Source organism: Ptychodera flava, chromosome 8 (genome assembly GCF_041260155.1).
Source record: "Ptychodera flava strain L36383 chromosome 8, AS_Pfla_20210202, whole genome shotgun sequence".
Classification (NCBI taxonomy): Eukaryota; Metazoa; Hemichordata; class Enteropneusta; family Ptychoderidae; genus Ptychodera; species Ptychodera flava.
The window spans coordinates 38254729-38266922 of record NC_091935.1 but is presented as its reverse complement, the minus strand read 5'-3'; the positions used below and the strand labels follow the sequence as shown (position 1 = coordinate 38266922).

The 12194-nt window shown below is 38.0% G+C and overlaps 1 protein-coding gene across 1 annotated transcript; it reads right to left on the bottom strand.

Moving 5' to 3' along the window:
- Positions 1-2154: 2154 nt before the first annotated feature.
- Positions 2155-10304, bottom strand: LOC139139271 (arylsulfatase B-like). Its single transcript, XM_070708119.1, has 7 exons — positions 9983-10304; positions 6635-6821; positions 6287-6468; positions 5764-5977; positions 4605-4854; positions 4257-4423; positions 2155-3920 (listed from the first exon to the last, which is right to left on the bottom strand). The coding sequence occupies exons 1-7, from the start codon at positions 10238-10240 to the stop codon at positions 3661-3663; spliced, it is 1518 nt and encodes a 505-aa protein (XP_070564220.1). The 5' UTR covers positions 10241-10304; the 3' UTR covers positions 2155-3660.
- Between the last annotated feature and the right edge of the window lie 1890 nt (positions 10305-12194).

Below are 12194 nucleotides of genomic sequence, written 5' to 3'. Positions count from 1 at the left end.
TCTGAAACATTGTCAGGCCTTTGCACAGGCAAGCATTTACAAGAAAGTTTTATTACTGATTAAGTCTGAGGTCCCCAAGTCATTTTTCAGGATTGTGCCTTTTGTATAGGAAAACGATGATAATTCGAGACAGCAGCAGTATCATCATTGATCCAAAACCATAAATCAATTTTCCTAGACTTTAGCAAAACACTGATTCGTTATGCTGCAAATGGTTAGGCTAGGCTAGTAGAATCAACACGTGGAACATTTAGACAGACAATGTGTTTCGGCAATCCCAATAAAATACTTCAGATATCAAACACTTTTGTCTGTTTTTACAGGTTGAAAACTTTTCTTCATTATCTTATTATGTAATGCAGAAGATATGTGCCAAAGAGCCACCTACAGATTCCGCAAGTACTTTTGAACCCTATCGACTACAGTTTAAGATTGGCTGCTTCACCTCTGAGCTTTTGTTCGCATTCAAACACGTCACTTAATTGTATCTTCGTTTTACAGAATACGAATTTTGGTTTACAAGTTTAATAAAGTTTAGATGACTGACAGAAGAATGTAGGTTCCATGATAAACACATGTTCCCTGCAGCAGCTTTGCAAAATCATGACAACCAGGCCACGTGGGTTGGCGGGTTACAACTCCACTGATATAATGGATTAGAAATTAAATTAAAATTTGATGATTTTGACTTGAAGGGGAGGGCGGAACCAGAAGATGATACTGATAGCGGGGAATCAATAAACTGTGTATGGCAGCCAATAATCCCAACAGAAACATTTCTTCATGTATAGTACTAGTAAAACTCTTGCCCCTTCAAAATAGGACATTTTACACATTCCTAACTTATTTCCTTACATTATGCGACTTACTTCCTCGTTTCCTTTGCGATAACCTCATTTGGGGGATAAACACTTTCTTTCATGAGTTGGACAAGATAATGCACGATTTTATTGATAAATCGGAGTTTTTGTTCTTCAGCTGAGTTTATTGTCGCTTATGTTTTCCGCGTTACCGTTTTTTGTTTCATACGATTCTTTACGTCTTCTTCTTGGAGGTTGATAATAACAAGGATTTGCCAAAGTCGGGTATTTCAAAGGCTAACTCAGTTAGCTTCAGTCTATATGCCTGAGTAAATCACAAATTCATATTTGAAAAAGTAAAATATAGTATTTTTCAACAAAATAAATATGTTTCATTGTAAATGATGAAGTGAACATGTAAGTGGCAGGACTAAATAGTGTTGTCAAAGTTCACTAAACTTTGAAAACATGCTACTATTATATTGTGTCTGTTGTGAACTTCAGATGTACTTTTCGTTGACAATAACAATTGCTCTTCTGTACTGAATTGCCCCATGGCCTAATCTTGAAGGAAAACTATGCACTTTCAAATAGGTTTGTTTTCGCAGAGCAAAATAATGCATTGGGTATACCATCAAATATATTATGATAGAAGGTCATGAAGGGTCATAATCATAGCGAATGTACAGGCCAAGGTACTCCCCGGTTCTAAGGAAAGGAGAGGCAAAGAGAGCGAACGGTGCTTGTATAAAGATCTGCTCCTTAGAGAGTTGGGTGCTCTGACCACCATATGGCGATGCTACCGGAAATATACTTCACAATAGAGTTATATATATATATATATATATATATATATATATATATATATATATATATATATATATATATATATATATATATATACATACATACATACATATACATATATATATTATATATATATATATATATATATATATATATATATATATATATATATATATATATATATATTAAGAGTTAAAATACAAAAAACGTATACTTTATGTAGTTCTTCCTCATTGCTAATCAAAATTTAAAGAAACAATGTCATAGACACCTTTGTGTCTGTGCCAAGATGAGTTGTGTTTCTTGAATAATGGTTAGATATAAACGACACTACTATGCACTCGTACAAAGTGCACCTCTCATATATATTCAGGACTTTGTTTACCATATAGCTCGCACCTACTCATTGCCTTACCGCAGCCATAGACTGCCAGGAATTGTTCATTTGCATTCAGTGAGCACAATTTATGGCAGGACACGCCTTCATAGACTTGGCAAGGCAAAATGTTTTTAAGACATACATATGTACTTGTATTCAGATTCCAGTGAAATAACTTTCGAAGTATCATCTTTATTTTCCGGATGTTTTTGACAGGGCAGATACTAGAAGTATTTGTATGCCATAATCACATCTTTTTCAAATTATTTCAAATTTTCAAACCACAACGTACAATTACACGCCATGTTGACAGTCTAAAGATTCAGATCCTCTAGTTGATACATAGAACAGGATTTATGAACAATCATTCAAATCAAAGTTTCTATAACTAGAGGGTTATCTTTGAAAATATCATTCAAGCAAAATAACAACATGAAAATCAGTCATTTGTAATAAAATTGACCGAAAAGGGTGGAGATGTTTTTTTTGGCCAATAGAGGGCGTTGACGACTTTGCTTCATATCTAAAAAATTCACCATGTGTAAACTATGCCAAGTTTCGTACCAAAGTGCATAATATTTGTGTTATCTGCCCTACTAAGTTTATTGGATTTACTTTTAATGGTGGTAGAACTCTATCAGCAATGAAAACAGCCCATTGCTTACCAAAGCTAAAATTCCCCAATGTTGCAGTCCATTGTATGTACATATAAATAGGTGATAGAAATATCTCTTGTCGAAATCTCTGCTTCAATGCCGTACAAACAGATTTGGTTTCTAAGTGGTTATATGCCTGTTTTATAAATCGCTATAATTCGCACTACGAAAGTAAGACTTAAACTTTTGTCAAACTGGCGTTTGTGAGTTCACTAAACTGTTCAAAAAGTTCAGCGACAGACTTGGGTCGTCGGTTTCTCCTCGTGAATGTCAATGGACAAAAGACCGAGATCTTTTTTGATGCATTCGGTTGTGAGGACAATATAATGTATCAATATTTATAAATTGACATGATTGAAATATTTGTGCTTTGTAGTAACTGGCGGTCAGAAAACACATATAAACAGCACATTAATCATCCTACTTTGCCGAGATACTAGTAGTGAAGGTCCGACCAAGACCCAATGGAGCATTTTATACCAGTCTAGTGATGTAGAAACAGTGAATGCAATGAATATAAACACACACACATACACACACACACATACTTGTTTGTTAAGCAGTACGTATGCCTTGAAAGTGAAAGATTTTAAACCTTTACTCAAACTTTCCTCAATGAAACATACCATTCCCTTACCAAATCAAAAATAAATATCAGGGGTCACCGTGCAAAGTTTGGTACTACAGAAACAAATTACCTAACATTTACTGATATTTAAAATTAAAAATTGCCGCCATTCCTGTGTTAACTCCATGGTGGAATACAATTTGGAATTTTCGAAAGACTAACAAAATGATTTTTTACTCTTAAAGCTTTGAAATGAGCCGTCACAAAAGGTACATCTGAAAAGAGTTGTAAATATTTGAGAGTTTGAATACCCCCTCCGGGAATATCCGGGAATATCTGTCCCCGAGGCGCTTTTACTCATAAGGCTCAATGAAATCCTTCTATTGACCCAAATCTATCTATAAGGCAAGGATGCTGTGGTGAGTTCAAGGTGGCTCTGCATGCTACATACTATAGCCACGGTGTCCATGACATGTTGAAATTCAAGGGATCCGCCTGGTGGCGGTTGGAAAACACTTCCTCTGGCAACACTACCATTTTGTTGTGAAAGCTGAGTCTAGTGAGCAGTCTATTCACAATATCTGGTCGACAGGTTGAAAGGTCGTTCCGTTCCTCCGGGTCAGCCATGATGTGGAACAGAACGACGATTCCATGCTCGGATTCTTCCTCTTTGTAACCTTTGTCAGAGGGAGTAGTCCATCTATGGTCACCTGAATCGAATAAAGTGACTAGAGATTATGCCGATAAAAAAACGTTAATACGACTGGGTTTAACTCTCAGCGCAACTCATACACATTTGCGTCCAAGTACATAATACACGTTTAATATGACTGAGTACGAATGCATTTCTATTTGGCACGCAAAAAAGACGACCGTGTCAAATCTTCAATGCTCATTAAGCAATATACCAAAAAGGTATTGTAAACTGGGGAGTCCAAATATCTGTCCTTGAGGGGTACTCTACCTTTCATTTTGCGATAGTTTGTTTCGCTAGTTATACACTGACAGCAGATTTCTACACACGTCTACCTACATGTACTCCTTACCTTTCTGACCAGTGAGAAGCTTCCAGTGTCCAACCCTGATGGACGCTGCTACTCGTACATCGAAGGGGACGTCCTCAGTGTAAGGTTCATCGATTGGCCGACGTGTCAAATCTCGCAGTGGGTCAATGTTGTGCACTATTTCCTTACGGGCTGACTTCGTACCCTGGCTTGAAATATACAAGGAAAGAAAACACCGTGCATGAGAGCTTGAATTTGTCCTTCCGTTATCGCCAAAAAAGGTGTTTCAGATGGCTAATTTGGTTACTTAATTAGCAGGTTGTGCAGCTGTACTGTGCAGCAAAAGTACAGACCTCACAGTGTGTCGTAATTAACCACGTAAGATGATACCTGATCGTTTCCCATTGGTTAACACCATCCAATGGCTTTGTGCCTTCAGTTGTGCCTCCTGCTAGGTGTACGAACGTTGGCAACCAATCACCGACATACAGCAGCTCTCTGTTCGCTGTTCCCCGGACACTGGGATTCAACAACGGACTGGTGACGAAACCCGGACCTCTCACACCTCCTTCGTAGAGGGCACCCTTTTGGCCCCTGAGCGGCCAATTGCTAGCACCGTAAATACGCGAACCACCGTTATCTGTAGACAAGAAGTAGACGCGTAATATTGAAGAAACACAAAGATATAAAGTATTTTGAAAACAAGCAAAGAGCCATTCTTGTAGACGTTTTAAATCAAGAGGTCGAAAGAAGGTGTTCCTACAGTGTACTCAGTGTTGTTTTATCGAGAAGACAATTTATTCGGATTGCCGCAAGTCTTATTTGCTAGGTTATCATCAAACATAACTCAAGCCCTGCTAACAAACAGAACAGACACAGATATTGGTAATCATCATTCTAGGCGCCACATGGATTGTAATCTAAAACAACTTCTAAAATGTAAACATAGATGTATGGTATGGCAAGGTTGTACAGTGAAACTTATTTTGTCATGCATCGGCGTTATTTGCGGCGTTTACGATTTGTTTTCTGTCGGTAATAACTTGATTTATATATAATTTTCTTGTCAAGAATGATTACAACTCGTTCCATTTCATTTATAATGTAGTGAGTGCAAAATCCTGCTCAATCAGTGCTTTCTAGAAAATGTTTATGTATTGGCAAAAAACATGGGCTACAACGCTTTAGAGATGAAGGACATGGCCCTTCATACTCGTTAGCATCATATTATCATTCGCCCGAGTACTTAGCATGTCATGATGTGCTGATCAATTCACAGGCCAAGTGTGTATCTTCAGGTAGGAACGCTCCCTTCGCTGACCTAACCAAGCCGTGTGGACGGGATGGTGCATGCCGATCGTAGGAGAAATGCCGCTGGCCTTTGTACTTTGGTTAAAGCTGATTGATTTTATGCTTTTCTCATTAAGAATGTACAGTCCATACACGGTCTCTTGTACTGCCTCATCGCTAAATCCGCTGTCATCAATGTATGATATTTGTTGAATATCTTCTATTTCACTTCTTTAAAAAAGACACTTTTCTCTCTTACCCGTGGAAAAGACAATGACGCTGTTATTCCAAAGTCCCGTCTCCTTCAATGTCCTAGTGACATTACCGATGGCTTCGTCCATACATGTCGTCATACCGGCGTATATTCTTCGCTCCTCGTCGGACTTCAGTTTGTCTGCGTACAAGTTAGAGTATTGTTCGGGAACTTGTAACGGAGCGTGGACGGCTTGAAAAGACAAATACAGAAAGAGAGGCTGGAGAGAGAGAGAGAGAGAGAGAGAGAGAGAGAGAGAGAGAGAGAGAGAGAGAGCACTGATTTTTGTTCTTGATTTTGAAAGAGAATGGTTTAAAGTTTCGTTGAGGAGCAAATGTTTAAGTCTTTCGATTTCGAGGCGCAAACTACCTTTAGCAATCATAACAATGGTATATTTGTTCGGTGGAATCAAGGCAAGGGTTGCCTTTTAGAAAACTATCCTAGTTAGGAATATCAGCTTTACGAAACTGACATATAGAGGTGACCAACGTCGACGAATCATAAGAACTTTTTCAGAAAATATACTCACCCTATCTGAATTATGTCCGCGAATGACTTCCTGGGCTTTCTTGGCATACAACATTGTTGAATACTGGTTTTCATATTTCGGTCCCACGGGTTCGTCGTTATATCTGAGGTCCCAAGCCGCAAATTTGTGACCATGGCACTGTCTAGTGTGGGTAAAGTAATCACTAACGGCCAGGTAAAATCCTTAAAAGCGAAAAACAATATTGTCATATCTAGTGAAGTGTTAGATGATGAGATGACCATATGTATTGATAAAACAATTTTTCTTCTCAACTTATGCATGTCTATGAGGGTCTACCTATTCTACTTGAAATTAGCATAGACGTAACAGACAGTCTTGAAGACTTACCGAAGAAAGTATCGAATCCTCGGTGATTCGGCACGCAGTCCCACTTGCAAAAGCCAAGATGCCATTTGCCAACCATGTGAGTGGCGTAACCACTCTCTTTTAATTTCTGTGGAAGGGTGACCTCATCCAGCGGCAGACATCGCGGTTCTTGGGCCACGAGCACGTGATGTTGCATACCTAGATGAAACTTACGAAAACATTTGGCTAATCATGTAAAGGTCATATTTCTAGTCAAATACAACACTCCCCGGTCTCCACTGAACCATACATTTCAGGATAGCTGAGTATCTGAATTCTATTTTCATGTGACCATTTTAGTCATTTTTTCAAATGCTATGGCAGCAAAAACTTATGCTTTTTGCTAAGAAAAAAAAGGTATATAGCTTTGCTGTGGGTGTTGCTGTCGCTCTGTACACACGTTTATATAAACGGTTTATTCTGTTTGTTGTTACCATAGACCTACCTTAGAGAAAACTCTAGGGCCTATGTCTGTTACCCACTTTCGTATTTTCTGGAAACTCGACTTCCAAAACGCCCATTCAAATCACATCGAGGTAAATTGAATTAGCGTTCTGAGAATATTACTGACAAACAAAATGACAGTTTGTTGTTCATGAAATTTTGACATGATTTGACCTGGGCAATATTCTATTCATTTCAAGCCCTAAAGAATAGACACTCAATTTGCAAAATAAAGAACTAAGAACAATTTCACTTGGACATTTAATTTAATTTAAACGAGAGGTTTTATGATTTTATAGTCCGTAACACTTATCAACTAGATGGGTTACCTGAAGCAAGTGACTGTCAGAGAGAGACGTGCCAACTCGTGCTGAAAACTCGTTGTATACAGTACGCCCTCTTACAAGGTCAGTTTCAACTTATGTGCAATATAATCTATCCTGGGTCATTCCAATCTTCCCAAACGAGAACTCTCTTTGTTGGGTGAAAATAATCACAATGAAACAAAGTAGAAGATTTCATCGTCTTGTAATAAATAGATGTTGAAATGATATCACGGTTAATCTTCGGTGAGTAGCTTGATTTAACAGTTGAGCCTCACGGTAAAATGTGCCTCTGGAACAGATTTGGATTCTCAAATTTGTACTTACAATTCTTTTCTGATCTACCGGTTTCATTTTAAACTTTCGTTGTAAGAAAGATTTTCATCCTCTTTTTTAGAAAATTTTATTTTTATCCATGGAGTTAACACATTTATGACGGCAATTTTGAATGTCAAATATCGGTAAATGTTTAGTTATTTGTTTCTCTGGTACCTAAATATGCACGGTGGTGACCTCCTATTTTTAATATCGATTTGGTTGAAAGTTTAATATAGGAAAGTAAGAGCAGAAGTTTAAGTCTTTCACTTTCGAGGCGCAAACTACCTTAAGGTGACACAGATACATGATTCCATAGTTCTGTCATATTGATGGTAACGTTTTTGGTCATTTTGAGTCTGTGGTGGGAAGATGGGGATGAGTGTTTTCGTCAATCACATTTAGTAATAATAACTACAGCAATGTCCTGCATCGAGAGCATTGCTAGAGCGCTATTAGAATGATGTAATCTTTTATGTATTATCCAGTATTTTTGTCGTCTTTTGACGAAAATATTATTAAAAGTTACAGCCGCCGTCCCTTTAACGTTTGATATCATATCCCTGTGAATGACGTGGACGCTGTTATCAGCAATAAAAACCAACCTGTTGCAGTAAATGTGATGCATATAATTCCTTATGCAGGGTCGTTTCAGCTATGCAGGAGACACTAGAGCAACCGAGAAAATGTAAATTAAACATTTGAAGACCAATGCAGTTTCTATCAAACACTTCATAAATTTACTAATGAAAGAATAAAACCAAAGACGTGTTCTGCCGTTAAATACGCTATACGATTGTTATCGAAATTTAAAGTGTATGATATTATGGAGATACCATAGTGAATGAAATAGCCCAATATGAGGCGTAGAGATTTACTGCTTAATGACATAATAAATATTACTATACATGATATCGTACGTCGGTAATGGCGCGCTTTTTAAGCCACTTTAGACACACTAGGTAGTTTATTGCATATTAAGACTGATTCAAACATAAGATCTCTGTAACGAATTTTAATTTTGCGCTCTCCTCCAAAGTCATTTTCTAAGTTCCAACGGTATTTATGACATTTTGGCAAAATTGTTCCAGTTGAAGGCCTTTTGCATTTATAAATAAACGAATGACTAAATAAATAAATTGGTTGATTGAGTAATTTAAAAGAAAGTGTAGGCATTTCAACATTTTCTGACATAGCGTAATGGCATAAATGTTTTCTGTCTGTGGCCTCTCAGCTAGGCGACTGATGCCGTATGTTGTGGGTTCGAATCCGATTGAAAACTATCCGTATTTTCTACCCTGGGTTGGTAACACTGCTGGTGGAGAGAATTGTCCAAGAGGTTATCGTTCGCCCAGTTAAAGCGATGAAATTCGTTTCTTCGCTTCGATAAAGTGTGTATGTGCGATGTATGTTAGTGAGCATGCGTGCGTGAGTGCTTCACGAACTCTACAACGTGTTGAGCGGTCTCAGTCAGAAAAATGTAACAACTTAGCCGGCTATTGAACCACTCTTTTTGGGAGTGGAGATTTAGCCGAGTGGTTCTGTCTGTGGCCTCTCAGCTAGGCGACTGATGCCGTATGTTGTGGGTTCGAATCCGATTGAAAACTATCCGTATATTCTAAGACTCTGTAGGAGGGAGATTATTAATATTCTTAGAACAAAACAAAGCAAAATAGGCCACGCGAAAGATATGACAGACGGAGAAAGACAGTTCGTAAACGCAAACACGATAAATGCTGGTTGTTGCCATTAAAACTATTTTCGTGTTGGCGGCATGGATTCTCATGCGTTCAATATTAACAGCAAGTATATGGTCAGTGTTGCTTTACAACTGGTAAATGTCCTCGAACATTCCACTAGAAATTCTAAAGGGCTTAGAAAGTAGGGACATGGCATAGACTGCAGGCATTGCATATCTGCATATGAGCAGGATAAATAACATAGCAAAAGTTGGGGGTTTATGAGGGGGAAACGAGAGATGGCTGGAATATATCGGTGAAAAACCACACGTAGACATCATATCGAAAGCCACTTCTCCCTTCTCACACCCCCCTCCCCATATAACGATTCTGGCACTTTCATCATCACCTACGTCATGGGGAGCGGTAAGGAATTTTCTCTCGCTTGCCGATCAATGTTCATTCGATGCAACCAAAAGCTTGAATATACAAGTTGGTGCCAAAAAGATAAACTTGTGATAAAAGTTGTACTTTGCTTCAAACACCAAAGCGATAACATAATTATTTACCTGGTATCTACCGGTCATAAGCACAGATCTTGTCGGCGTACAGATCGGCGTGACGTAGTAGTTTTCGAGCTTGACTCCTTCGGCGGCCAATCGGTCTATATTCGGTGTTTGAATGACGGAATCGTGGTATCCGACATCGTTCCAGCCAAGGTCGTCGGCGAGGATGAAGATGATGTTTGGTTTCGATTTAGCAAAGCACGACGAACATAAGCTTAGCAACGAAAACCAGAAGAATGGAGACATACTATCCCAGTACATTGAAGAAGTGACTGTTACCTTCAAACGCGTAGTAATATGTACAAATGGCAACAGTTTTCGGAGATAACGTAACAAAAGCAAAACAGAACCTGTTGTTTTATAGGTGGGAAACAGGTCGTACATTAATGATAAGGACCATATTTACCGATGTTATTCTTTATGATGTGGAAAACAGATGGTTGGAACATGTGGAGGCGCTCAGAAAGGAATTATAGAAGATTCCGAATGGAGGCAGGTGGCTCAAAATCTGAAACATTGTCAGGCCTTTGCACAGGCAAGCATTTACAAGCAAGTTTTTTTACTGATTAAGTCTGAGGTCCCAAATTCATTTTGCAGGACTGTGCCTTTTGTATAGGAAAGCAATGATATAACACGACAGCAGAAGTATCATCATAGATCCAAAACCATAAACCAATTTTCCTAGACTTTAGCAAAACACTGATTCAATATGCTGCCAATTGTTAGGCTAATAGAATCAACACATGGAACATTTAGACAGACAATGTGTTTCGGCAATCCTTAAAAAATACTTCAGATATCAAACATTTTTGTCTGTTTTTAGAGGTTGAAAACTTTTCCTCATTGTCTTATTATGTATTGCATTAGGAATGTGCCAAAGAGCCACCTACAGATTCCGTAAGTACTTTTGAACCCTATCAGCATACTACAGTTTAAGATTGGCTGCTTCACCTCCGATCTTTTGTTCGTATTCAAACACGTCACTTAATTGTATCTTTGTTTTACAGAATACGAATTTCGGTTTACAAGTTTAATAAAGTTTAGATGACTGACAGAAGAATGTAGGTTTTATGATAGACAAATGTTCCCAGCAGCAGCTTTGCAAAATCATGACAACCAGGCAACGTGGGTTGGTGGGTTACAACTCCATTGATATAATGGATTGGAAATTAAATTAAAATTTGATGATTTTGATTTGAAGGGGAGGGCGGAACCAGGAGATGATACTGATAGCGGGGAATCAATGAACTGTGTATGGCAGTCAACTATCCCCACAGCAATATTTCTTCATGTGTAGTACTAGTAAAACTCTTGCCCCTTCAATATAGGACATTTTACACATTCCTAACTTATTTCCTTGCATTATGCGACTTACTTCCTCGTTTCCTTTGCGATAACCTTATTTGGGGGATAAACACTTTCTTTCATGAGTTGGACAATATAATGCACGATTTTATTGATAAATCGAAGTTTTTGTTTTTCGGCTCAGTTTATTGTCGCTTATGTTTCCCACCTTACTGTTTCTAGCTACTATAGATTAAAGTCTATAGAAGCTATTGGGATGGGTATCCGCCCGGCGTCCGTCGTCAGTCTGTCTGTCTGTCTGTCTGTCTGTCTGTCTGTCTGTCTGTCTGTATGTATGTATGTATGTATGTATGTATGTATGTATGTATGTATGTATGTATGTATGTATGTATGTATGTATGTATGTATGTATGTCTGTCTGTCTGTCTGTCTGTCTGTATGTCTGTATGTCTGTATGTATGTATGTATGTATGTATGTCCGTTTGTGAGGCGTCCGTCCACTCAAATATCTTGAGAACCGCAGTACTTACTGATTTGATATTTGTTGTGTAGATGAAAAAATATGATTTTGAGAAACTTTTTTTTAATTTTTTGATATTGTTGAAAATATGCAAATTAGCGCCAAAAAAGGCGTTTTTGGTAAAAAATCATCTTCATAACCGCTGGTCAGACAGCTTTGTTATTTGGTATACAGGTCCCTAGGGATAACCCAACTTAGATTTGTTCAAATTGTGATGAAATATGCAAATCTGTATTTTTAAGGAACTTTTGAGTCATTTTTGGTCAAAACTTTATTTCATCAAAATCGCACGTCTGACAGCTTTGATATTTGGTATACAGGTTCCTACAGATGAATTAAATATGATATATTGAATATATGATGAAATCTGCTATTTTGTATTTTTTTGTG